General features: G+C 30.8%; 5 protein-coding genes and 1 pseudogene across 8 annotated transcripts; 2 read left to right on the top strand and 4 right to left on the bottom strand.

Moving 5' to 3' along the window:
• Window positions 1–2387: 2387 nt before the first annotated feature.
• On the bottom strand, window positions 2388–4162 carry LOC129289655 (probable 2-oxoglutarate-dependent dioxygenase AOP1). Its single transcript, XM_054926465.1, has 3 exons — window positions 3714–4162; window positions 3269–3584; window positions 2388–2808 (listed from the first exon to the last, which is right to left on the bottom strand). The coding sequence occupies exons 1-3, from the start codon at window positions 4085–4087 to the stop codon at window positions 2554–2556; spliced, it is 945 nt and encodes a 314-aa protein (XP_054782440.1). The 5' UTR covers window positions 4088–4162; the 3' UTR covers window positions 2388–2553.
• A 2482-nt stretch (window positions 4163–6644) lies between these two features.
• On the bottom strand, window positions 6645–8617 carry LOC129287406 (probable 2-oxoglutarate-dependent dioxygenase AOP1). Its single transcript, XM_054923550.1, has 3 exons — window positions 8185–8617; window positions 7443–7767; window positions 6645–7119 (listed from the first exon to the last, which is right to left on the bottom strand). Exons 1-3 carry the CDS (start codon window positions 8559–8561, stop codon window positions 6871–6873), a joined length of 951 nt encoding a protein of 316 aa, XP_054779525.1. The 5' UTR covers window positions 8562–8617; the 3' UTR covers window positions 6645–6870.
• A 3274-nt stretch (window positions 8618–11891) lies between these two features.
• On the bottom strand, window positions 11892–13390 carry LOC129287443 (probable 2-oxoglutarate-dependent dioxygenase AOP1; annotated as a pseudogene).
• A 2175-nt stretch (window positions 13391–15565) lies between these two features.
• Window positions 15566–17525, bottom strand: LOC129289631 (probable 2-oxoglutarate-dependent dioxygenase AOP1). Its single transcript, XM_054926433.1, has 3 exons — window positions 17084–17525; window positions 16623–16947; window positions 15566–15917 (listed from the first exon to the last, which is right to left on the bottom strand). Exons 1-3 carry the CDS (start codon window positions 17458–17460, stop codon window positions 15669–15671), a joined length of 951 nt encoding a protein of 316 aa, XP_054782408.1. The 5' UTR covers window positions 17461–17525; the 3' UTR covers window positions 15566–15668.
• Window positions 17526–20359: 2834 nt separating this feature from the next.
• On the top strand, window positions 20360–21700 carry LOC129289684 (2-oxoglutarate-dependent dioxygenase AOP3-like). Its single transcript, XM_054926493.1, has 3 exons — window positions 20360–20778; window positions 20875–21199; window positions 21277–21700. Exons 1-3 carry the CDS (start codon window positions 20402–20404, stop codon window positions 21508–21510), a joined length of 936 nt encoding a protein of 311 aa, XP_054782468.1. The 5' UTR covers window positions 20360–20401; the 3' UTR covers window positions 21511–21700.
• Window positions 21701–22625: 925 nt separating this feature from the next.
• Window positions 22626–26191, top strand: LOC129287422 (probable 2-oxoglutarate-dependent dioxygenase AOP1). Of its 4 annotated transcripts, XM_054923570.1 has the most exons (6): window positions 22626–22887; window positions 23917–24012; window positions 24121–24173; window positions 24851–25276; window positions 25366–25690; window positions 25772–26191. In XM_054923570.1, exons 4-6 carry the CDS (start codon window positions 24897–24899, stop codon window positions 26003–26005), a joined length of 939 nt encoding a protein of 312 aa, XP_054779545.1. In that variant the 5' UTR covers window positions 22626–22887; window positions 23917–24012; window positions 24121–24173; window positions 24851–24896; the 3' UTR covers window positions 26006–26191. The 4 variants fall into 4 exon arrangements, with proteins under 4 accessions (XP_054779545.1, XP_054779546.1, XP_054779544.1 ...); XM_054923569.1 differs by lacking the exon at window positions 22626–22887 and having other exon boundaries at window positions 23572–24012; XM_054923571.1 differs by lacking the exons at window positions 23917–24012; window positions 24121–24173.
• The last annotated feature ends 1116 nt before the right edge of the window (window positions 26192–27307 follow it).

The raw sequence follows: 27307 nt of genomic DNA, 5'->3' as shown, positions 1-27307 counted from the left end.
TTCACCTTCACTATTTCATATCCATTTTCCGCCAATTCCCAATATTAGGGAAATTCACTATTATTAATTAAACTAATCATTTCAATATTTATGTTGCTTTTTTAATTCCCTTTTATAATCTCCATATTCATCACTCATTTTGATGATATCTTTCAATGGAGGAATTGTTCTCCATTTATTATGTATTCCCTCTAGTCATATTTACAAGACACCTTATAAAAATAAATTTTAATATAAAATGTAATACATTTTATAATAATTAAATTACTTTTTTTAATTTTATTTTTTTAATTAGTGTGAAAGTGTTTAATATAATTATATTATTATTTAAAACTAAGAGTTTTATAAAAGTACATTTCATTCTTTTATGATACAAAAAATTAATTTTTTTAACATCTGTGAAATAGTTAAAAATATTGTGTATATAATAAGTACCGGGGGGAGTGTTAATATTATAAATTTATTATTCATTTGGAAAAGGTAATTTCTTTCACTCCACGTAAATGTAAGCTATCTTTGGGGAGAATGACTGACTGTCGGTGCCATTTGATGCATCTTATTTCCTCTTGACGATATCCAGATAAAATTCCTAGAATGTTTGAAAAAATAATAAATTACACTGTTTACGGTTTTATATTATGCGATTTGTCAAAGAAAAAAAGAGTTCAGTTTTACTTTTTTCATCACTTTATACTGTTATGTGTTTCTGTTTTGCAAACTAATATGTCAACATTATCCAAAACATTTATTTTATAAGAGAAAATCATTTTCAGCAACAACAGTAGTACGCGCTAAAAAAGAATCAAAAGTCATCGCTAAATGTTGATTTTTCGGTTGTCATTAGGCTATTACTGAAACTTGTGGGGCATGTAACATTTTAACGGTGGTTACAAGAAGTCACAACTTCTAGAAATGACAAGCGTGATAATTGGATGTCTAAGTGTGTGTAGATATAAGTCCATGTGGGAACTCTCACATGAGATAAACCTGAATTTAATAATAATATAAAATGAAAATTAAATGACTCATAAACTTGAGCTTTAAAATTTTGATGAATTAAAATTTGATGCTCTTCTATTATTTATTACTCATTTGTTCTCCTTTTTGTTTTCGGATGATCACTCCCCTCTCACTCATTTTTGGACAGTCTCTCCTAGCTCTTAAGAAAAACTAATTAATTTACTACTTTCCAGCAAATCTTGTTATTCTTGAGACGTATCAGTTGGTTCAATTGTCTAAATGAAAACATTATTTTAGAAAGGTTACTGCTGGATTCAAAATATTAATCCACCATGCAAGGCCAAGGAATTAAAATGAGATTACTTCGGGGGGAAATTCCATCCAGAAAGGAAGAGATATTTTGTTTCACTACATAGGAATATTATATATATATATATATATATATTGTTTACAAGGAATCTATGTGGTGCATCTGAGTAGTTATTTTTGAGGATTTAAATCATAATTTAAAGTGGAGAGTCAACATAACTAGCATCAATGCTGCATCTTCGGCTAAAGAAATAATGGCTTCTCGTAGGTCCAAAGGGATGTTATCAAACAAAATCTTAAGCAAAAAAAGAAAAAAATGCCATAGGACCTCAATTTATGATTTTCAAGCTTTCTAAGGAGCCCAAACTCATATTTATAGTGTCACCATAATTGATTTTCTTTAAAAAAGAGAGAGATCACCATAGCTAGTTTTAAAGGGAAGAAATTGTGTCTGTGTGTGAAATGAACTTTTGAATTTGGTATCACTTATATGTAAATTCTTGAATAATGTTCCTCTTGACTAGAACACATTTAATCGTCCAATTCTCATGTGAATTATTTGCTACTCTGTTACGAGTCCCTTATTGGGAAGCCTCACTAGTAAAGTGGAGTCTATGACTACGAGTTTAAAAAATTCTCCTATTCAACAGGCTAATTTTTTGAGATAGGTTTTCTTTAAGCTTATGCTCATGACATTAGTATTTTCATTAAGAGTTTGGTGTTATAAAAAAGATTACCTCTCGAACAGTGGTATTGTCATGAATCTCACATTGAAAATTAAGCCTTGCAAGTAAAATGAGATTTATAAGTTTAAAGAGCTTTCTCATCTAATAAGCTAGGCTTCTAAGATGGCCAAATTACCCAACTCCAATTAGGCTAAATGATGCTCTTTTTGAAGACTATTTCACCTGTACATAAGCCTCTCAGGCTAAAACAGATCCTTCTCAAACAAGTTAAGGTGTAGAGTATGTCAACATTCATAATTCTCACGAGGATGACAATCATATATAATTTGCAGAATTTTGTTCAAGATCTTGTGGCATGGAATAGTTAATTTCGGGTGATAATTTGTTAGGAATGGGCAATCACTTGGGAAAAGAAAACAAATGAGCCACAGGGAATGAAAGACACCGCATCTTATTTCAAATTTAAACTTCAATTTTAATCGATGTCATTATTTATATTATGGCATTCTCTTACTTATATTTATTTCAATAGCACTACTATATACAATATTTTATTCCACAATAATGTAGACTGAAAGCATAGATAATAGCAATAAAATTATAATGAAAGACCACAATAAGCCTTGAGAGGGATTCTGTGTCTCCTGGCATCGTCAGTATGGTAATAGTCGAGAAACTCGATGAACTCAAAGGGCTTAAACAGAAGAGGGTGGTCCTCATCCACAAGCTCCTCAGGGGCTTTTACTAAGTAACCTCTTTTTGGCTTTGAAAACAATGCCGCTGAGTATCTCTCCTCTTTTCCTCTCATCATCACTCTGTGAAACGCAGCTTCCAGCCTTCCATTTGTCCAAGCCTGCATTTATTAACCAACATCCCATTTTATTTTGTCACCTAACCAGATTCATACTTATATATATATATATATACATAAATATATAAACTTATGGATGATTTAACATTGCACGTGGACTTGGGAGAATGATCATTAGGTTTTAAAAGATCGAATTAATGACCGTTAGTTCCCTAATAGAATTTTCTAAACAAATAACTTGGAAATATCAATTTCATGGGAATTCCTATTACAATATGAGAGTTACATATAAAACTTAAATGCCTTTTCTGTAATTCAAACTCTTAAATTTATAATTGTTTGAATCAATATTCTCAATTCATTTTTTTAAAAAAATTTATGGGGAACTTACTGTCATCAATTCAATATGTTAGAACCTAATTGACATTCTTTCCAAGAGACTTTAATTTGAAATCTATCATGCTTTTTATGGGAATTAAATTAAAGAGAATATGAGACTTACGTAGAGACAGTCGCCAAGCATAACGACAAAACTATGAGGCGAGGGCTTGATCCATTTTCCATCTTTGGTTTCAACCTCTAAGCCCTGAACTTCATTCTGATACAGTATTGTCACTATGCCCCCATCTGTGTGAGGACTTACACCCATCTTTTCGTCTTCAGTTTGAGGAGCCGTGTATTTCATAACCCTCAGAAGATAACTGCTTGAGTTCATGTGCTCTTCCAAGTACTTATCGACTCCTAAACTTTCCAGAACCATCTTCCTAAAAATCTTCTCCAGCTCTGATAGGTTCTCTGAGAAGGCTTGCACAGCTTTGCTGCAAAAATCAAAGCAAAGAACTTGATTCATCATAACTGAACAAAAACTCATGCATATCTAATGTTTTGGTTAAAAAGCTGAACAATAACAAACACTAATTATGAGGAGAAATATAATTGGGTGAGACCTGAAACTTTGGTAACCTTCAGGCCACAAGGTTTTCTCCACGCTCTCTACTTTCTCAAGAACATTTGGTTCATCGATCCCAATGCTCTCGTACAGTGGACTTCTGGGCCCCTTTCCAATATAACCATAATAAGGGATCTCATACACGTTTCGTAGCTTGGTTTCATGAGGGAGATCAAAAAGGTCTTTGAGCACGACAAATAAGGATTTTCGAAGGTCTAAAGGAACATTGTCAAACAAAGCCTCAAAGCAACCGTACTCTTTAAGCGCTTTGATGACTTGAGATTTCACTTCGTCCCACTTAGGGTTTTTGCATTCCAAGTCAAGGCTATTGAAGTCAATGATTGGAAGCTTGAGAGTGGTTTCTGAGACCATTTTATTTCTTTGGCCTCTATTAGAAGTGAAGGGATATGATCTAGTTTAAGCTAGTTTTGAGAATTTTTGTGTTCGGATGAGTTCTTAGTACAATGCCATTTAAATAGTATAGGCTTTTAGTTTAATGGAGATACAGTATTATTCTGAAGATCAATTTTTATTTGATATAGAAAAAGTTTTAGTGGGTTAGGTGAGAATCAAATATTTATTCTTATATAGTATGGTGCATGCCAATATGTTTGCTTAAAATATGGCAACACTTGAATTATGAAAGTGGTCCATCAAATGATCAATTTGAATCTTGTACGTAGGCTAAGTTTAATGTATAATTGTGACATTGAATATATATATATATATATATATATAAAATCCAGCCGTATTTTGTCACATCTCTGATATATATTCATGTATAAGTTCATGTTGGACCACTAAGAATTGATATTGTTAACAATTTTTATCTTTTAAAGCACCAATGTCACTGCATTATTGAAGGCCACTAAATACAATTATCTTTCTCTTGAAATTGATATGTTTGTTTTTTACATATATTAACAAACCAACTCTGAGTCAAGGCAGTTGTGAAAATTATGTTGCGACGAGAAATTAATGAATAATATATAGTTATTATACTACCAAACGAGTCTGAAAATGAATACTAATAAAAATAATAATGATATTAATTCAAAACCTCAAATCTTAATTTGATAAGTCCTTTTATTTTATTATATCTTATTTATTAAGCTTAACATTATTCAATGCGAGACTTTTCACATCAATTCAAATTTACTTACACTTAGATGTTCTAACATTTTTATGAACTAAATATTGTATCCTAGCTTAAAGTCGAACTCTGAATTTTCCTTCTTTTTAATTTGTCTGTCAGATTAGTGATATGTGTTCGAGCCCGTAAAAATACTCATTCTCTTTATTGAAATTAAAGGACGGACCAATACTTGTTAAGATTTAACATTAATAATATATATATATATATATATATAAAACTAAAAGACTAAAATATTAACCAAGGAAGGTGAAGCATTCGTGTGGATGGGGAGGAAACTCATGTAAATGATTTAATTTTGATATTAATATTTTCTAAATTCATAATAATGAAATTAAATTTATCAATATTAGATTGAATTGGAATACTTGCAACCATATAAATAGTATATAGCCATTCTTTGAGAAGAAGCTTGTTTGTTAGACTTTTTGTCATAATGTAACGAGGGTCTCATTAACTACTACTCATTGAACCTCATTGGATAAAGATAATTGAATAGCTGAAAGAGACATTTCATTTAAGTCTTTAAATTGCTCATTAGACATAGTAATTGGTTTTTAATCCTTCTCAAATAAAGTTTACTTCAACTCATTTTGAATAAGAACGGCTTTCATATGAATTTTTCAAATTGTAAAACCAATTCTGCCACTAAATTTTTCAATATCAAACTTTGTAATAGTAGTTAGTAGATATCATAGAAAATTTCCAATTGTCAACTAGGCTTTGATATCACTCATTGGGAAGTGGGTAAATGATAAGTGAAATTTAAAAGGATAACAAATTAAAAATTATAGAGAAGTTAGGGACCAAAAAAAAAACCAATGGGCAACAAGTAAGAAATTGGACGACTAATGATTGTCTCACCTATAATGATGGGAATACTAGATATATATAGAGTTTTTAATCAGTTAAAAATATTACTTGGCTAATAATTATAAGCTAACTATATAAGTTTCCCCCAATATAGATAGATTTTAAGCAAGATAGTATATACAAATAATAACAAAGAATGTAAAGTTTGGAGTCAAAATCTCAACACTAACCAAACAAAACAATACTAGGTACGAACTGTAAATCTATAAAAGGAAATCCTCGCTCTATCGGCACAGAACATTAATGAAAGGGGGACTCTGGTTGATCAATATTTAATGGAATCTGGATAAAAGACTAATGTATTATCCTTCCCAATAACCTAATTAAGTTAATCAATATTTAGTTGAAATAAATCATGATTACTTAATAATTAAATTGATTTTGAATTTTTTGGGCCAGAATTTGAATGTTGATAAATTATATGAAGTTTTCTTTTCTTTAATATTTATTTTGAATAAAATGAAAATTAACCATAGAAAGATTTCTTCCTTAAAATTACTCTTCTGAATGTGTTAATTTTGCGTTCAATGCAATGTAATTGTTCAGAAAAATTATGAATTACCTGAATCCTCTTATTTTAAGCAACTGTGTGATAAAATGTTTTTCAAATATTTAATAACTATCTTATCATAACTAAGAAGCATGATGTTCATATAGTATGGTAATATAATCACTTTATACATGCAGAGAAACATACATTCATAGAAGTATACATAATCAAAATTTGTGTTACTTCCTGGAGATGCTATGGACTTGCTACTAATAATATAATAAACTATTAAGAAAATTCATTTGTGCTATAATAAAAAATATAATTAAATTATTTATCTTATATAAACTAGACAAAATTCTATATATTATAATTGCTATATTAGAGCTTATGTGATGGTATAAACTCAAATCTACAGTACCAACACTTCATGATATTTTATTCTCATAAGTTATAAGAACACAGTTTAGGTTATGAAGTCCAAATCTAATATAAACTATTTTGACTAAAAAATAAAGATACATGACGTGGGATATTCGGGAATAATACTGTAGCACACTAAACGTACAGAATAGTGCATATGATACAACAACACAACGTTATAATTTATAAAATAGACTCAATAACATCGCAGTTTCCTCAAGCGCCACAGTAAGTCTTCAAAGCAAATTTCTGTCTCTGGGCCTCTTCAGTGTAGTAATAGCTCAGAAACTGAACGTGATCAAAGGGCTTAAACGGAAGAGGGTGTTCATCATCCACCAGCTCCTCTGGTGCTTTAACCATATACCCTCCTTTTGGTATCGAAAACAGTCCTGCTGAGTATCTCGCCTTATTTCCCGTCATCATCACCCTGTGAAATGCTGAATATAACCTCCCATTTGTCCATGCCTGCAATATATTTCTCAAGCTTTAATATGAAAAATTAAACCAGTGAGATTTCTTACCAATTATTCAGTGTGAGAAATGGGGAGTGACTGCTCAAAAATGGACAAAAATAACAAATGGGCGAAAAGCAATGGGTTGACGCTACATCTTAACTCAAAATATCAAGTCTTGAATCTATGAATCCTTTTACTTTATTATATATTATTTATTAAGCTCAATTCTATCGTATATATGACTACTAATATTAGTCTATCTCTATATATACTTGGATAACTTAATAATTTGTCTTTGCTTGTCATATATGCCGTATACATTAATGGACTTACATGGAAAGAGTCGCCGATCATAACCACGAAACTATGAGGCGAGGAGGGTTGGTAAGTGATCCATTTTCCATCTTTGGTTTCAACTTGTAAACCCTCAACTTCATTCTGGTACAGTATGGTCACTATGTTCTTGTCTGTGTGAGAGGCTATGCCCAGCTTGGTGTCTCCAGTTTGAGGGGCAGAGTATTTCATAACCCTCAGAAGATAATTGGTTGACTTCATGTGCTCATCCAAGTACTTCTCAACTCCCAAACTTTCCAGAACCATCTTCCTTACTATCTGATCCAACTCTGATGCCTGCTCTGAGAATGCTTGTATAGTTTTACTGTCAAGATAGTAACAAATAAAAAAGCAAATATGGATTAGTTAAGACATAAAATGTTAGAGAAAATTAATAGTTGAAAGATCAAAACTGAATGACGGAGAAAACTTGATTAAGTTACATAAGGATTGTCTTTCAAATTATTTAATTAAAATATATAATTAGTTTCCAAGCTGCCAAACACAGAAAGGCTACAATGCAAAAGTTGAGAAGCAGTAAAAGTCAAAAAGGTAAAAAACTAAAAATATGACAGGTAAAAATTACCATCCATTATCAAATTCTTCATAAAATCATCCAAAAGTTTGTGACTCTATGTGATCTAATCTTATTGAGGATAAACTAATAGAAAATAAATTAAAATATGCAATAATTAAATATGATCCCTAAATAACTAAGATGAGACCTAGAATTGGACAAGACCTGAAACTTGGGTGTCCTTCAGGCCACAAGTTATTTCCCAAGCTCTCAACTTCGTCAAGGACATTTGCATCATCAATGCCCATGCTCTCATAGAGTGGCACGTGAGGGTATTGCCCAACATAACCATGAAAAGGCTTCTTAGACACATTTCGTAGCTTGGTCTGAAGAGGGAGATCAAAGAGCTCTTTGAGCACAACAAGCAAGGATTTCCTAATACCTAAAGGAACCTTATCAAACAAAGCCTCAAAGCAACCACACTCTTCAAGTGCTTTGTGGACTTGGGATTTCACTTCGCCCCATTTATTAGGGTTTTTACCTTCCAAGTCAATGCTGTTAAAGTCAATGACTGGAAGCTTAACAATGGCTTCTGAGCCCATTTCTTTTCTTTGGCCTCTCTATTTTGATGATGCGTGTGTTGTGATGAGTGATAATGAGTCTTGATCATGCCATATTTAAATAAAGAAGGCTATGTGATGACTAAGGAATAAGAGAGGTCGACACATAGAACTATTGTGAGAATCCAATGTATATTATTCTTTTTGTAAGGTGTATACTAAGATGTTTGCTTAAAATGTAAAGAAATGCCATAACACAACAATGGGTCCATTGTTTTTACGTGCAGATCTCTGCCTAATCTTATTAGTTATTTGATTTGATGCTTGAAATACTAATAAAAAATTGAAGTAGTGTATTTTACTCCATATATAATAGATTTGGATTTGGTAACTATACTTATTGCCTGTATCATTTGAGCTACTAAAATATAGATCAATAGTTTTGAATTCATAATTCATTTGAGATTAATGAATAAGTGAGTTTATTTAAACCGTTAATCTGAATTTCAACAGCTCAAATGGTAGAGGTAGTGCCTGTATCAAGTAAAGTAACTGAATCCAAATTCATATATAATAAAGAAGCAAAGATTAAATATTTATGAATAAGACATAAAATTATGTTGAGAAAGATTCAGCATTTAGTATATGGGTTACAGGATATTTTTCTCATCAATTATTCACTCAGGAGCATTTGATCCTAAACTTAAATGAGGTGTAATTTTTCCTTTCAATATTTAAAAATGGTGCACTAGATATCTTGTCCTTAACTTTCAACGTTAGTTGATTTATAAATTACAAACTAGGACCTCAGAAATTACAAAAAAGGATTGATAAAATTACACATAAATATCTTATAACAAAATTAATATCAATTAAGTCTCCTAAATTATATATAAATAACAACATTACCCACATAAAAAGGCCAAAATATGATTTTGATCAACCATTATTTTAGGGAGTTAATCAATATTAATTTTCTTATAAAGTATTATTTTAGGAATAATTAACAGTCAAAGTTAACATTTCTAATGGTGGGGGTGTAGTATGACATTTTCAACTATTGAAGAAATTGTAACACATGTAAGTTTAGGATACCAAACACTCATGAGCAAATAATAGTCGAGAGGCAAAATTCCTTTTAACATTATATAAATTTGTTAGAGGACAATAATAAAATTAATCAATAATTTTAAATATTTTCAATTTTGCATCCGTCGATAATTGCTTTTTAAGTGCCTATAAAAAAATAATTGCTTTTTAAGTGTATTCTAACTAAAGCTTGGTTCATGAGAAATTGTGAATAATAAGCTATGATTATTTTATATCAGGACCAAAGTACCAAAGTTTTTATGTCACCGTGGCTGTATAGATACACACAATATTGTCTTTTTATGTTTCTGCAATTAAGTGACAAAATGAAAAAAAAATGACATAATTCATAGATGTGGTCCAATATATTTATTTTGATGATAATAAGTAATAACATACAGATGAGTTTTAGTGGGGTCAGGGCTTTAAAAAAGGAACATGGATGAAATCTTTCAGCACAAGGCTTGATGACATGTGTTGAGATTGATTAGTGAAGGACCATTTGGTTTAGTTAAATAAAAACTACATTAAAGACAAAGAACTCTATTTTTTGTTGGATATATATTATAATTATAAATCTTGTGGGGCTCGTCTATGATATCATATCATTCATAAGCAGTGTGGACCACTAAAAATTAATAAGTTGTCGTATAATTATTTACCGAGCATTGTGGTACCATTAGTATTAAATTTGGCTTCAAAATATAGCATATCGCAACATAATTTTGTATTTACATATCGACATAAAGAGTCGTGGTTGTGGGGATTGTTTTCATTTTTTTTATTGAATTTAATCATTTAGGACTTGTTTGTTTGAGATTAAAAAATAAGTAATTTTTAGATAGTTAAGAAATTTATTTTGTAGAAATTTCACAAAAAGCATACACTATTTTATGTTTTATAAAAATAATTTATTATTTTTATTATTTAAAAATTTTATGATATCTTTATGTATACCAAATTTTTTAAACATTCTCTCTCATTTAATTAGCTTTTGAAAATAATTAGAATTTTTTTAAGATTTTAATTATTTTTAAAACTTTAAATATAGAAAAATTTCAGTCAGCGTCCTTTAACTCAACACAATTTGAGTCAACCCTCCAATATTCTGAAATTTCACCGCATACTTGGAGGACTGAAATGAAATTAAAGAGCTAACTCAAATGATTTTATTGTTTTTGGTGAAGCTAGACATATAAAGAACCCGTGTATGAAAAGTGAATAATTGATATATAAAAAATGAACAACTGACGTTGATGGAATAAGAATTGCAAATTAATAATGGTATTACATTGTTAATGAGAGTAATTGCAAATTTCACCTCGTCAGTTATTCATTTTCCATACGTCAATTGGAATTGATGTTGGACCACAACAAATTTATATGATGCTGTAGTACAATAATTCTTCCAAACAAAGTTATCAGATATCAAAATTATTATAATTAGCGTGGAACGTCAATTTAAGAAAAGGAGGAACAGAGTTCCTGCTATTGATTGAATCAGAGATTGCAAGTCAGGTGGCATGATGTGAATGTCAGCCGCATATGAAATCATTCTTCAGCGTTGATGGTGTTATGAACACAAGTTCAAAAGGGAAAGCCTATCTCAAAAGCCTAGTTCATAGGCCGCGATGTCCTCACAACTTCAGTCTGCTGCACTTCATTCGGTTTCTTACGAGTCAAAATCCTCATAACAGATGGTTTATTTACAAGGTTTGCAATAATTGATTGTAATAGTCGTGGAGTAATTTTTGATGGTGTACATTATTTGAAAGTTTTACTCTCAATCACTGTTTATAATTGAGTGCATGATCCATTGCAGCTGATTAATTAATTCTTGTTTAATGTTTGATGGCTATGTTGATCGTATACATGCCTAATATAAAAAAGATTAGCGGAATGATAATACATGGAATTTGTATGCATGTATATATTTCTATGTATATGAATAAAGTGATCACATATATAACAGAGAGAATATAATACATCTTATATAAAATAGAGAAAATATATGAAGTTCTAAATATAATAATTACTAGCTTAGAGCTTAATTATAATAAACTCAGGTTCACAACACCAACACTTTTAATTTCAACGCATGGCACTTGATCATACATGTTTTATGTATTCTCATAAATTTGAAGGAGCAAAATTAGGCTCAAGTCCAAATCTAATAAGATAACCTATTTTGAATAAAGTGATAGCAAAAGTAAAAGTGCACATGTGCCCATAAATAACACACTAAGCATCCATAAAACAAAAAAATAAAAATGAAAAAAAAAATAAAAACACTAAGCGAGCGATATTCATTAGTTAATTTGGCGCATGCAGACAATATATAATATTAACTCATAAATAAAATTACTGAAATTTACTCAAGCACCACAATATGCCTTCAAAGCATATTTCTCCCTCTGGGCACCTTCAGTGTAATAGTAGTTGAGAAACTGAACGTGATCAAAGGGCTTAAACAGAAGAGGATGTTCCTCATCCACAAGCTCCTCTGGTGCTTCCACCATGTACCCTCCTTTGGGTATCGAAAACAGTCCTGCTGCGTATCTCGCCTCATTTCCTTTGATCATAACCCTGTGAAATGCCGAATACACCCTCCCATTTGTCCATGCCTGCAACATACATACATATTTCTCAAGCATCAATGATGAAATGATTGTGATCATTGATATATTCAATTAATTGTGATGTCTTAATTGAATAAGATATTTGTGGATTCAGCCAAGAATTAGATCATATTTAATTCTTGATTTTAGTAAAAACTAATTTAACCTAATATTAAATTAAATAATATTAATTTAATATAATTGAATTCAGTTAAAAAAAGGCCACATTAGATATTATGACTCATCAAGTGCAGATCCAAAATCCAACCGTTATTAATTACTGGTTACCTAGTTTTTCTCACATAGGCTTTATATACAATGGACTTACGTGGAATGAGTCACCCATCATAACGACAAAACTGTGAGGTGATGAAGGCTGGTAAGTGATCCATGTTCCATCTTTGGTTTCAACTTGCAAACCAGCAACTTCATTTAATTGGCAAAGTGTGGTCACTATGTTCACATCAGTGTGTGAGGCTATACCCGGCTTTGTGTCTTCAACTTGTGGGGCAGTGTATCTTATAAGCCTCAGAAGATAATTGGTTGAGTTCATGTGCTCTTCCAAGTACTTCTCAACTCCCAAACTCTCCAGAACCATCTTCCTCACAATCTGATCCAACTCTGATACCTGCTTTGCGTAGGTTTGCACCGTTTTGCTGCCAGCACATAAGCAATACATGGAAAAGTTATACTACAGAAAAGGGTTTCTATTATCAAATCTATAACAAACAATTAAATCTAAATTGGATGAGACCTGAAATTTGGTTTTCCTTCAGGTCACAAGGTTTGTTCAAAGCTCTCAACTTTGTCAAGGACATTTGCATCATCAACGCCCATGCTCTCATAGAGCGGCACATTAGGGTATTGCCCAACATAACCATGAAACGGTTTCTTGGACACATTACGTTGTTTGGTTTGAAGAGGGAGATCAAATAACTCTTTTGTCATGACACATAAGGATTTCCTAATATCTAAAGGAACTTTATCAAACAAAGCCTCAAAGCAACCGCACTCTTCAAGTGCTTTGTGGACTTGGGATTTCACTTCGTCCCACATATTAGGGTTTTTGCATTCCAAGTCAGTGCTGTTAAAGTCAATGACTGGAAGCTTAAGAATGGCTTCTGAGCCCATTTCTTTTCTTTTGGAATCTCTACTTTGATGGTGAGTGTGTTCAGATGATGAGTGATGAGTTTTGATCAAGTCATTTAAATAATGAAGCCTTTGTTCATGTTGTGGGTAAGGGTAATAAGAGAGGACAAAGTATTATTTTGAGAATCGATAAAATGCTTTCTTATTGTATGATGTAAATTAAGAAGTTTGGCTCAAGGTATATGTGGCATAATTAAAACTTCCAAAATGGCCGATCGAAAGATTCTACTTTTGGGCTAGAACTGTACAAATAGACGTCTTTGGCCGTCAATTTTTGTTTTATTAGAAGTTATATATTTTGATTGTTAGTATGTGTTACAAAAGATATTATAAAAAAAGTATTTTTGACAACTAATGAACGCGCTGTAGATAAAAAATTTAAATTTACCTCAATAATTGTTTACCGTAAAAAATTTACTCATGCCGAATTAATCATTAATTTTGTTGGCCATGAAAAGGGTCAATCATTGCTTATTTTGAACACTTATGATTTATGTATTAATATTTTAAATATTAAGACCGTAAAAATGTATAATGATATTTAATTCCAAAATGTTAAATACTATTATTTGTAAGTTAAATATATTTTTAATTAATGAAATTGTTTTTGTAAATGTGTGTATGAAATTGGAGAAATGGACGGGAAAAGTAAATGAATGGAATTGGGCGATGAATGAAAATTTTTGTGCCATATATAAAATAAAAAATTTGAAAAATATAAATTATTTTGGCAGGAAATGGAAACCGTCAAAATAAGTGTGTTGATATATTATACGGTTTAGGATTTAAATATTTTGAAATTAGTATTGGTGATTTTGCGTGAATTTTTTTAGTATTTTTACTTATTTTATTATTTTTTGTAAAATATAAAATGTTTTCCTCCTTTTTTGAAAAGGAAACACTTATCCCAACTTCAAAGGATTTAAATCCATACAAAAATGGTCGATCAAAAGATTCTTCAGACTCAAAGCCAGTGCAGATGAAGTTGGCAATGGGTCCATTGTCAACTTTTCAATTTTAAAAAAAAATTATAAACATCCTTATCCTCGTCTTTATATATTTTGTGATCAGAGGCTTTGTAATTAAACAAATATGGAGAATGGATTGATGGATTGTCTCTCTTATTAGGACCGCTTTCCTAGTTATTGCATTGAAATGACTTCCACTTTATGTATAATTATATTCTCCTAACAGTGATATACAAACAAAAACAATTAAGTAACAAGACATCGAGGAAAATAATGTTTCAACAGTGTAATAAAAAAATGAACGATAATAAAAATGACAACTTTCTCTTAGTTTTACTTCATACTTGATCATCAATTATATTAAAATAGTAGTGTGAGTGACAAGGGCTCTTGTCGTTTAAACAACGTCTGGTGTCTATAGAAAATCTAGTTGATCATTTTTTTATACTTTATCTTTTACATTAGATTTAAATTATGATTTGTTTATTTTAATGTGAATAAAATTGCTTTTGTAAATTTTTATGTGAAAGCATGGCAAATATTTCAAGGAACTTGTGTGTGTGTGTGTGTGTGTTTTAAACAATAATGTATTAATTATAAAAATTTGTTCAATACGTTTTCGTCTTAAAATTTCTTAGTGGCGTACTTTCATTTCAAACATCTATTATGCAACGTACGTTCGGAATATTAATTATGTTATAATCCATGGAATATTTTTAGAATTAGATATTATTCCACATAAACAAACCTTAAAAAACCATAAATAAAAATTCAATGAAAGAAGTGCACTTGAAGATCAACAGTGACATATACTTTTATATGTATATGCAAACATCAAAAGTACTGTTTCCCCTCTCAAAAGAAAATAAATGCACTTGAAGATCTGTTATATATACTTTGATATATCATGTAAAAAAGGTACGCTTTTCTGCATATATAAATAATTCTTTTCTTTATTAAAAGGTAAACATGAAACGTTTCACCAAAAAAAAAAAGGTAAACCTGAAGCAACCAATGAATAGATCATTCCATTTGTTTATTGGAAAGCATAACACATATATAACAACTCATCACTCTCATTTGACATTATCTTTTATTTTTATTTTTATTTTTTGATATACAAAAGTTTAGATGAGTTGTATCCTATGAGTTCACCAAGATTAGGGCATACCTTCAGAATCAAAAAGTGCTCGTATAAACTTTTAAGTTATGAATCAAATCCTTATTAAATAGACCAACTTTTATTGATTTTTTTTATTTTCAATAGAACTTTATACAAGAATTTATTCCACAAATCTGGACTCAAATAAGTTATTGCAATGTAATCAAACACCACAATAAGCCTTGAGAGGAATTCTGTGTTTCTGGGCCTCTTCTGTGTGGAAATAGTTCACAAACTCGACGAAATCAAAGGGCTTAAATAGAAGAGGATGTTCCTCATCCACCAGCTCCTCCGGTGCTTTTATTATGTAACCTTCTTTTGGCCTTGCAAACAGTGCTGCTGAGTATCTTGCCTCATTTCCTCTGATCATAACTTTGTGAAATGCATTATACAACCTCCCATTTGTCCAAGCCTGCATTAATTATATTTCTCATGCTTCAATTGTATATAAATGGGATAATAAAACTTTTAGCCCCTTAAATTTGCATCGATTGTTAATTTGATTCTTCAAGTTTAATTTTTATCAATTTATAGAAAATCATCATGTTAGTCATTTAGATTTTGAAATACTAATTAACTACATGAAATTAATGTGATATGGTATGTATACTGATGATTTGACATGCATATGTGGCTGATCTCAAATAAATTTACTTTTTTATCAATATAATTCTTTACGTTATGTTTTTTTTAAAAAAAATCTGAATTTGCTTTCTTTTCTTTTTCCTTCCTAACTAATTACATTCCATTTTGTTAAATTGCTATGGCTTCCAACTCAATATTCCATTATTTATATCAGCAGATTTTAATTTTATAACCTTCTCTTCAAACAAAAAGAACCAAATTAATAAATAAAACAAATTTAAAGGACCAAATTGATAAAAAGTAAATTTGAGAGAGGTTGTCAAATTAAAAACTGGGTCAAAGTTAAAGAACTAAAAGTTTCATTATCTCTGTAAATTAACAAGTTTACGTCACGTAACATAGTAAAACCTTAATAAAACAAACAATGATGTTGTTAGCCACCATAAGCGATAAACAACATATAAAGCCATAAACAGACAGATGTTAGGTGAAATGAAATGAAATCATTGTATATTAAATAGATCTGACTTACATGGAGACAGTCGCCGACGAAAACGACAAAACTATGAGGTAAAGGATGGTAAGTTATCCATTTTCCGTCTTTGGTTTCAATCTCTAGACCCTCAACTTCATTAATTTGATACAGTATGGTCGTTATGCCGGCATCTGTGTGTTGTATTACACCCAGCTTTGCATCTTCAGTTTGAGGAGCCGAGTATTTCATAACCCTCAGCATATAAGTGCTTGAGTTCATGTGCTCATTCAAGTACTTCTCAACTCCTAAACTTTCCAGAACCATCTTCCTCACCATCTGGTCCAACTCTGATACCTGCTCTGAGAAGGCATTCATAACTTTGCTGCCAAAATAATAACAAACAGTTATAACGCAGAAGTCATGTTTTGGTTAGATAAAAGAATCAATGATAAATCCTTTGATAGAAATGGGGAGCGATCGCTCTAGAAACAAGGAGAGAGATCCCATTTTAGATCAACCTGAAAGTTGGGTATCCTTGTGGCCATAAGTTATTTTCCAAGCTCTCTACTTTCTCAAGGACAAGTGCATCATCGATGCCAATGCTCTCGTACAGTGGACTCCTAGGACCTTTTCCAATATAACCATAAAAGGGATTTTCGTACACATTTCGTTGCTTGGTATCAAGAGGGAGATCAAATGTCTCTTTGAGCAAGACTAATAAGGACTTGCGAAGGTCTAAAGGAACCTTGTCAAACAGAGCCTCAAAGCAACCATACTCTTGAAGTGCTTTGATGACTTGGGATTTGACTTCGTCCCACTTATTAGGGTTTTTGCATTCCAGGTCAAGGCTGTTGAAGTCAATGACTGGAAGCTTAACGGTGGTTTCTGAATCCATTTTATTTGTTTGGCCTCTACTAGAAGTGAAGGGATATGTTCTAGTTTAAGCTAGGTTAACTTGAAGATGTGGGTGTTAATAATGAGTCGAGACTGCGTCATTTAAATAGTGTAGGCTTTGAGAGACATTATTATTCTGAAAATCAATATTATTTTTTTTTTGATGAAAAAGTTCGAGTGAGTTAGGTGAGAATCGAATTTTTATTCTTATATGTAGTACGGGGTATATATAAACTAATGCTTATATATTTGGCTTAAAATAATGTCAACTTTTTAATAATTTTTTCCAGGAATTTTGTTGGCCTGGTTAGCTCCACACTGGTATTGGGACCAACGTGTTTATGTCATAATATATATCGTATATATACAAACACAACGTCTACGTAAAGTTTGAATTTATAGACGTGGTCCTATATTATAGTCCTTGTATTATTTTGATGATGATAAGGAATAACATTTCGACATGTGGGTCCTTATTTGAAAAAAAAAAATGTTGGATGAAATGCCCTTCCCTTTTTTTTCCCCTCAATTTAGTAGTTGAAAAAATTTTACAAGTGAAATATGGGGCTTATAAATGTGAAGTTTTCTCACCCAACAAGATAGTTTTTTTTTTTATGGATTTTTCTTTTTAATTTGTGCTCGTTAAAATCATCTAATATATTCAAAAATTTGAAATTGAAGTAATCCTTTACTATTCACAAGTAATATTCTAATATTCTCCATTTAATTGTTTAAAAATTTACAAGTGTAAAAAAATGAGGATAAATTGGCCCATTGGCTGAAAATTAAAAATCTTGTGAAAAAAATATGGATCAAATTTTTAAAAATTTGGGAGTATGAGCAATTCATATTAATATATAAGAGATTTATCATTAATATACAAGTGATTCATCACTGAAAATTTAAGAATTTACAAAGGGTTTATTATTAATATACAATGCTATATCATTAATAAATATAATAAACCAGTTATAATGCAAAATATAATAAATATTAGGTTGTTTGCTTAGTTTGATCTTATAACATGAGCTATATCTGTGAAAGCCTCAAAAAATAATAAACAAGTGATTATCTATTATAAACAAGTTATATAATGAAATTCTAATATAATTACTTTAAGATTTGCAAGTTGCATGCCCAGAAAAAACGTACAAAAGACTATTCGCAAGTGATTACTATTAATTAGCATTCACAAGTGGCCTTCTAATATTCCCAATTAAGAAGCCGGCCATGTCACCAGCTGCCGGCAGTGGTTGCGGCAGCTCTGGCAATGGTGGTAGTTGGATGATGAAGAAAAGATGGAGGGGCATTTTGTCTCGCCAATATTTTGAGCCCCTTAGTATAGTTAATAGTTTTTTTATTGGCTTCCATATTCCGTCTATGTTTCGATCCCTTAAACAAATGTAAAACTTACATGGAGTGTGGATAAAATATTTCACCCAGAGAGTACTTGATTAACTTAATCGAGAATATGACATGTTAGGGTTGACTATTAATGGAGGACCATTTAGTTAAATAAAACCTACGTTAAAGACAAAGAACTCTATTCTTTTTCGATACACACACCCCCTCTAAATCTTGTGGCGGGCCTATGATATAATTCTCAAGTTGTATACTTTGGACCACTAGAAATTAATAAGTTGTCGTACAATTATTTACGAGGCATTTTGGTACCACAAATATAAAATTCGATTTGAAAAGGGCAAAAGATTTACATAATTTTATGTTTCTATAACGACAACAGAAGAATCGTGGGGATCGATCCTTGTTCATTATTTCAACTGGATTTAGTCATTTAGTCACTTCAGTCAATCCACATATATAATTGAATAAAATAATTATCCAATTAATTACGTAAAATTATTCATAGTTGATGAAAATAATGTTTCAACTAAAAAAACATGAAAGATGAACTTAAAATTGTTATTTCCTCTTCGTTTTAGTACTTAGCCATCAATCAAATTAAAAAGTAGTTTTCCAATGTATAAAGTATAGATAACAAGGACTAGGGTATAATATGATAAATGCAGCTGAAACATTGTTTTCTTGATGATGATCTGTGATTAGCTGTACATACTTTCATATAGATATGCACGCATCAAAAGTACTACTCCCCTAACAAAAGAAAAATAAAAAAAGAATGATATTTAAAGCCCTCTCAAAAGAATTTATCACAATAAGAGCCCATTAGTTTTGCTTCAGATATTGTTTTGTTGAGGTTTCCTTAAAAATTTAAGAAGTTAAAGGTTGATTTTTCTTAAAACAACATATATATGTTTTTATAAGGAAATATCCGATACAAAATTAATGAGTCCATATTATGATAAATTTTTTTGAGAGGGTCTTAAATATCATTTTCCCAAAGATAAATGCAGTCAAATATCTGTCACTCTCTGATATCAAGAAAAAAGAAAACCTTGTGAATAAATAGTTCTTTTCTTTATTCAAAGACCAACTCATGAAGCAACAAATGAAGAGAGATGTATACGCTATTAGCTTAATGGAAAATTGGCCATAAGGACCAAAAAACTTAAATATTTAGACATAATTCTCATACAAAAATAAAGCCTGCATAGATCATGGTCCTTGAAGGACAATATGTTTTTCAGTGAAAAATGTCAAAATACCCTATCTTTTTTCTTTGCACTTGTCTCTGAAGTACAAGTCATTGAAAATTTATGAATGACTTCAACATATTAATCCAGAAAAAAGAAGGGACTTTTGTCATTTTCTCTGAAAACATATTGTTGATCCAGGACCATGGTCCCTTGCAGGCTTTATTTACGCATTCGAGACTTGCTCACAATTATTTGGGCCTCCTGGTTCTTGTGGCCAATTTTCCCAGAACTAATTAATTGAAGCACATTACACCTTTAAATAGCAGTTGATGTATCATCCCTGGCTAGACTCACAGTTTCTTGGGGAGACTGGAGGAATATCAGATGGGTTCCCAAACAGTTTCCCACCAGATTCCTATTATAGACTTCACTGATGAAAACCTGCAACCTGGTACAGAAACCTGGATTTCTGCTTGCCAAGTGGTGAGAAGTGCACTAGAAGATAATGGTTGCTTTTATGCAATGAGTAATACGGTTTCTATGGAGCTTTACAACTCAATCTTTGCTCTAATGGACGAGCTTTTTGATCTTCCATTAGAAACAAAAAAGCAAAAGACCAGCGATAAGCCTTTTCATGGATACTATGAGCCACATCCTATAGTCCCTTTATATGAATCCATTGGAATTGACGACCCCTCCAATAAGGAAGCAGTTCAAAAGTTCACCAATACCATGTGGCCGTCAGGATATGATCATTTCTGGTAATACTTCAAACAATCAATTGTTTACATGTTTTCTTAGTTACACTTCTACTTTCTGCTGTATCATGAAAATTTTATTTCATTGTTTGAGCATAGTGAGAAGCTCAATCTCTATGCTAAGTTGCTAGTAGAAATGGACCAAACAGCTAAGAGAATACTGTTTGATGCTTATGGGGTGGACAAAACACATTGTGATTCTTTCCTGGAATCAGCCAATTACATGCTTCGGAGCTTCAAATACAAAGTCCCTCAAAAGACACAGAATAATTTGGGATTGCATGCTCACACAGATAGATCTTACTTCACCATACTACATCAAAATAATGTGGCCGGTTTGCAAATTAAACTCATGAATGGTGAATGGATCGATACTGATCCTTCACCTTGCATGTTTCTGTTCCTCGCAGCAGATGCAATAAAGGTGGGTAACATTTACATCTAAGAAAACTATTCTTGAAGTTTCTTGAATTAGTCAAAGTTTTTTTTTTCATATTTTAGGTATGGAGTAACGACAGAATAAAGGCTTGTGAACACCAAGTTATCATAAGAGAAGAGAAAGAAAGGTGCTCCATGGGATTATTTTCATTTAACGGTAAGATGGTTGAGACACAAGAAGAACTAGTTGATGAAGACCATCCAATGCAATACAAACCATTTGACCATTATGATTACATACGGTTTCACATGTCATCAAAAGCTGAGGGTCGCATAAAGGCATTCTGTGGAATATAATTGAGTATTGACTATGGCTATACATATACATATATATGTTGATAATAAATGAAACTCTTTTATTTGAGTTTCCATTTCCCAGATGGATAGAAAGTGGTTTCTGTACTAATATGCTGGCTTGGTTTTGTCACCTTTTGTTTTATCTAAATTAATTGAAGTCTACTACTTTGAAAAGTTGAAGATTCTCTAAGTAGCGTGATTTTATTAATATATTTTAGAAGACATTACATAACGTTGGTTGATTAACAGTGAAAGGAAGACAAAGAAAGGCAGTTTCCCACCTCTTTTCTGTTCGGTTCACCGGTGTCCCAGATTCAAAGGGATAGATGTCTCCCACAAATAAAAGAAAGGGGTCTCCTCACAATTTCAAAAGTGAAGAAAACTTGATCAGAGAGATCGAGAAAGGAGGGAGATTGCAAGAACATTCTCAATATTCCATTAACAACTTACCCCCTCTATTAAATTTTAATTTAAAGCATTTTTAAAAGAGTTAGATATTAAAAAAGAGTTAAAGTACATTTTTATTTCTGAACTTTTTATCGAAAAGCAATTTTACCCTCATACCCATAAGTGTGGTAATTTAATTTTAAATTATTTTTTTAATGAGCAAAAAAATCCTTTTATAAAGTGCCTAGTGATTTTCAAAAAAAATAGTTCAAGATTAAAATTACCCTATAATGAGTACGAGATAACATTGTTCCTTAAAAAAAAGTTCAAGAATAAAAATACACCTTAACCTATTAAAAAATATAAGATATTTTTAATATTTTAAAATATAATTAATATATTTTTTCAAAAATATGCTTAATAAATAAATTATTTTATATTTATTTTTAAATAAAATATCCTATTAAATAAAAGTAAATATAAAAAAATAATGTTAATTTAAAAATAATTAACTAATTTATTGGAGGGTGAGATTCGATTAAAAATACTTTACTTTTTTAAATGGAGGAAGTAGTAAAGAAAATTGATAACTACTCTATTAGTTCAAAATAAAAGTATTTTCTCTCAGCTAATTTTAATTTAAAATATGAACAACCTAGCACATGTAAAATTTTTTTTTTTATTTTATCTCTTATATTTATTAATCTAAATTCTTGTATAGAGTTATCTCTCACTTATCATAAAGCACGGACATTGATAATTGAAATTAAGATTTGACCAAAAAAAGATAATTGAAATTAAGAATAAAAAATATATTTTTATGAAAATAATAACTTTATTAGTATATGAATTTTTTTAAAAAATTATTTATATTTTAGACTGGAGTGAAAATCTTACTGCATCGAATCACTTGATACCAGTGGCGGGACCACGTATTCGGCACCCTGACACTATCCCCACGTAATTCATCAATTTGGCTCTCCAACCCAGGTAGTCAATTAGTCAAACTGATTCCCTAATAAAATATACATATATATGCGTCTGTCTTTCATGATACATTTCATTAATAAAAAATGATATTTAATATTTGCATTATACAAATGGTGGTCTTTTTTAATTAAAAATTATTTAGAATGAATTTTTATAAAATTGGAATTTTTTTGAATATAAATTTATTTTTTATTATTTGATTTGCATGTGTTATTAATTAAGAGTACTTTAACTATGTCAAACATATATTTTTTTAAAAAAAGCATATATATAATAAAATTTGATATCTCTAACCTAAATTTTTATCCAAATACTCAATATATAATAAAAAATATAAAAATATAGATGCCTTATATATATATATATATATTCTTTATACTTCCTTCGTTTCAAATTATAAGATACTTTTAGATAAAATTTTATATATCAATAAACTTTATTAAATACAGTTAATAACTATATTTTTTCAAAACAAAAATAAAAAACTTTAAAAATATTCTTTATTTAATAACCTTAAATTTATATTTAATTAGTATTAAATAGAGAGAGAAATAATAATATTAAAATAAATATATTTAATACAATTTTAATTTTTTAAAATATCTTATATATATTTTGGGACTGTAAATCTCCCCCAAAAATGTTTATAATTTAGGAAAAGGGAGTAATTTTCTTTTTCAAAATTACTGTATAAGATATATGATTTTACTTTTCATTTTTTTTAAATATATTTTAAAAAGTATGCGTAATTATTCATAATTGATAATTTATTTAATAACATATATTTGTTTTAAAAAAGTAAGCCCCCTAATTATAAAGCTGCTTTCGCCCTTGCTTTATGCCCTCAGACCTCAGTTTTTTCTAAAGCATTCTTATGTCTGATCAAGTTAAATTAGCCCATAAATCTCTGCTTCTTACTTGCCCCTATAAGCTAAGCAAGTCAAAATCCCAGGATGTTAAAATACCTCTCTAAATAATTAATGAATATTTTCATTTATTTCAAACTCTTTTCTTTCTCTGTTTTTTTAGACCACACGAAAAGAAACAAAACCAACCCCCGCACATTTTGCATCTCAATACACTTGCACTACATGCACATCCTCATCAGTTCATGCATTGAGCCACGTAAGTTCCTTTTCCTCTCTTGTGATTAAGATTCATTAATTTCATCCAACCAACCATTTCCATCTCTCAAGCTTAAATACCAACAAGCCTTTGATTCTGATTTTCAAGCTTGAGCCTCAGCGCCCCTTCGGTTTCGCCCCGCCCACGATCTCAAGACTCAGGTGCTCTCTGTTTTCTGCTGTTTAATTTTTCTGAACAACGATCTCTATACTTGCTTTGACTTCAATCAGTTACATGCCCTGTACTTGCTCCACTTCGATCCTCACATATCCGTGTACGTGTGTTTTTCCAAACTTCCATGTTTAATAGCCACATATTGAACCAACGCCGATGTTCCATATCTGTGCAACTAATATGTTTTCAGTCATAACAAAGGTCCAAATTCTTAGTCTTTTCTTTATTAACTTCACCTTCCATTAAGGTAACTCTGAAGAGTTGTTATCTTTATATCAAGTATGTTTAAGTATTATCTATTTTATCAAAAAATAACTTAAACCATTTTATTAGACATATTTTAAGTTTTATACATTCTCAATAACTTTCTAATTACTAGATGTGAAATTTCTTACTCTTTACATCTCTCTCTGCCCTTTTCTTTTTAATTTTTGTTTTTTTCCTTCTTCGTCTTTCATTCTTCTTTTTTTTTAATTGCTTTTCTCAGATTTTTTGGTTCTAGATCGAATAGCTTTTGTTACCATGTCAAGGTTTATATTAAATATGTTTAAGGATGACTTATTTCACCAAAATAACTTAAATCTCTTGGTTAGAAATATCTGAAGATTTACATATTTTTATTCAACTTTCTGATGACTCGACATGGGACTTCTTTCTCTAATAGTAACATCCTCGAACACTTTGTCGGAGATTGGAGAAATATTGAGAAGATGGGTTCTTTAACAGTTTCCCAGATTCCTATTATTGACTTCAGTGATGAAAACATGAAGCCTGGTACAGACACCTGGTTTTCAGCTAGCCAAGTGTTGCGAAGTGCTGTAGAGAGTCATGGTTGTTTTTATGCAATGACTAATGAGATTTCTATGGAGCTTTTCAACTCAGTGTTTGCTCTAATGAAAGAACTGTTTGATCTTCCACTAGAAACCAAAAATCAAAAGACCAGTGAAAAGCCTAACCATGGTTACTATCCACGAATTCCAAAAGCACCATTATATGAATCTGTTGGAATCGACTTGGATGGCTCCACCAACGAGGAAGCAATTCAAATGTTTGCCAACAAGATGTGGCCGAAAGGATATGATCATTTCTGGTACTGCTTAAAAGTCATTTACGTTGTTTTCCTGATTGTTATCACTTTGCAACTAATGCCATTGATAATTTATTTCATTGTTTGAATAGTGAGGCAATCAATCTCTATGCAAAGCTGCTCGTAGAAATGGACCGAACTGCTAAAAGATTATTGTTTGATGCTTATGGTTTGGACAAAAGAGACTGTGATTCCTTGCTTGAATCAACCAACTACATGTTTCGGAGCTTCAAATACCTCGTACCCCATAAGACACAGAATACCTTAGGATTGTATGCTCACACAGACAGTTCATATTTCACCATAATACATCAGAATAACGTGGCAGGTTTGCAAGTTAAGCTAAAAACTGGTGAATGGGTCGATACTGATCCCTCACACTGTATGTTTGTGTTCCTAGCAGGCGATGCATTAAAGGTGGGTTATTTTCATATTTGCATCCTAGAAACTGTTTTTGAAAATTTCGTGAAGAAATGAATGCCGTTTTCAATATTTCAGGTTTGGAGTAATGATAGAATACAATCTTGTGAACACCGAGTCATTATGTGGGAAGAGAAGGAGAGGTACTCCATGGGATTACTTTCGTACAATCGCAAGAAGGTTCAGACACATGAAGAGATGATTGATGAAAAACATCCATCACGATATAAAGAATTTAACCATTATGAATATATAAATTTGCGCAGCAAGTTTCCCCCGCAGGAGGAAATTTCAAATTTTATTCTACTGTGAGTGCTTATTATAGTTCTGGATGCTAGTATAATAATAAACGCATCTTCTGTGTCGAGCTTCTATTTGCCATATGTAAAAGAAAGCTGATTTTTGGACTTTAAGTTACCTTGTATGATGCGGTTTTCCGATCTGATGTTATATAAGTTGAAAGTTAAATCAAGTCTACCATTTGTTGCAGAAGCTGAAGCTTCTCTAAGTGTGAGCATTTTACACCTCCCAACCAAACATGCCATTTCAAGCGTGATTGGTGACTATCATTAGAGTATATCTGTGTGTGTGTTGGAGAAAAGAAGTTAAATAATAAAGTACGTTCCCCATATATATACATGGCGGCGCAAGCGCACTTATATATATATATATATATATATATATCTAGAGAGAGAGAGAGAGAGAGATTTTGCATGAATGACAAGAAGAAAGAGAGGGTTGTATTGTTTTTCGGAATCTCTTTTGTGAGGCTTGTTATGCTACTCAGAGCTAATGTAATTTGCTTTATCTTTGTTGCGGGTCGATCTGTTGTTTACATCTTTATCCTATTTGTCGCTCCAAAAATCCAGAGTGCTCGACACAGGTGTAAACTACATCATATATTTCGATAAGTCTTAATTTGAACATTCAATCTATTTTTAAAATGTAATTAGACTTATATTGAAATTTTAACAATCTTATTATTAATCATTAATATAAAAACTTTAGCATTTTTATAGAAATTTTTGATAAAACCTTCCCTATAAATAGAATCTTCCAAAAATTTAACAGTACAAAGATGTTCACAAAATATCATATCAATCAAGAGTTTGGCTCCTTCCAATCAGCAGATAGCATATATATATATATACACACACACACACCAAAATAAAACCTTACCTATAATCTATATGGAGCATCTAAGTATACTTTTCAAAAATAAGTACATAGGCATTTATAATTACATCAAAGAAAAAAATTTCAATCAATTCTCTACCCAGCACGTCTAAAAGTCCTTAGGGTTTGGCAGGAAAATCAGCGTCAACTAAGGTATCTGAGACCAATAATAATTTTTCAATGAATAACGTCCTAACAATAAATAATTGAACATAAAAAAATTTAAAGAATTATGTAACTTAAAGGGGCAACGATCTCTATAAAAATTTAATAAACTTCAAATTAAAATGATTCTATAAAATTTTAAATAAAATTTTAAACCATTAAAATCTTATATTAAATAATATCATCACTTGATTGCAAGGAAGTAAATAAATAAAATCAATAATTATAAATAATTTACTATTTAAAACCAATGGGATGTTAGATTATCAAATA

The sequence above is a fragment of the Prosopis cineraria genome, unplaced genomic scaffold (genome assembly GCF_029017545.1).
Source record: "Prosopis cineraria cultivar Desert tree isolate PC_DT_omini unplaced genomic scaffold, ASM2901754v1 PC12, whole genome shotgun sequence".
NCBI lineage: Eukaryota > Viridiplantae > Streptophyta > Magnoliopsida > Fabales > Fabaceae > Prosopis > Prosopis cineraria.
The sequence above is the reverse complement of the archived record's forward strand: the minus strand, read 5'-3'. Positions and strand labels throughout refer to the sequence as shown.

Bases quoted from the DNA above. Each gene is read 5' to 3' on its own strand.
- LOC129287422 (XM_054923568.1), top strand. From the start codon at position 24,819: ATGACTCGACATGGGACTTCTTTCTCTAATAGTAACATCCTCGAACAC. The intron at 25,277-25,365 runs GTACTGCTTAAA...TTGTTTGAATAG, and splicing joins AAAGGATATGATCATTTCTG to TGAGGCAATCAATCTCTATG. The intron at 25,691-25,771 runs GTGGGTTATTTT...TCAATATTTCAG, and splicing joins TAGCAGGCGATGCATTAAAG to GTTTGGAGTAATGATAGAAT.
- LOC129289631 (XM_054926433.1), bottom strand. From the start codon at position 17,460: ATGGATTCAGAAACCACCGTTAAGCTTCCAGTCATTGACTTCAACAGC. The intron at 16,948-17,083 runs GTTGATCTAAAA...TTATTTTGGCAG, and splicing joins CAAGGATACCCAACTTTCAG to CAAAGTTATGAATGCCTTCT. The intron at 15,918-16,622 runs GTAAGTCAGATC...TAATTAATGCAG, and splicing joins TCGTCGGCGACTGTCTCCAT to GCTTGGACAAATGGGAGGTT.
- LOC129289684 (XM_054926493.1), top strand. From the start codon at position 20,402: ATGGGTTCCCAAACAGTTTCCCACCAGATTCCTATTATAGACTTCACT. The intron at 20,779-20,874 runs GTAATACTTCAA...GTTTGAGCATAG, and splicing joins TCAGGATATGATCATTTCTG to TGAGAAGCTCAATCTCTATG. The intron at 21,200-21,276 runs GTGGGTAACATT...TTCATATTTTAG, and splicing joins TCGCAGCAGATGCAATAAAG to GTATGGAGTAACGACAGAAT.
- LOC129289655 (XM_054926465.1), bottom strand. From the start codon at position 4,087: ATGGTCTCAGAAACCACTCTCAAGCTTCCAATCATTGACTTCAATAGC. The intron at 3,585-3,713 runs GTCTCACCCAAT...TGATTTTTGCAG, and splicing joins GAAGGTTACCAAAGTTTCAG to CAAAGCTGTGCAAGCCTTCT. The intron at 2,809-3,268 runs GTAAGTCTCATA...TAATAAATGCAG, and splicing joins TGCTTGGCGACTGTCTCTAC to GCTTGGACAAATGGAAGGCT.
- LOC129287406 (XM_054923550.1), bottom strand. From the start codon at position 8,561: ATGGGCTCAGAAGCCATTGTTAAGCTTCCAGTCATTGACTTTAACAGC. The intron at 7,768-8,184 runs GTCTTGTCCAAT...CTATCTTGACAG, and splicing joins GAAGGACACCCAAGTTTCAG to TAAAACTATACAAGCATTCT. The intron at 7,120-7,442 runs GTAAGTCCATTA...AATATATTGCAG, and splicing joins TGATCGGCGACTCTTTCCAT to GCATGGACAAATGGGAGGTT.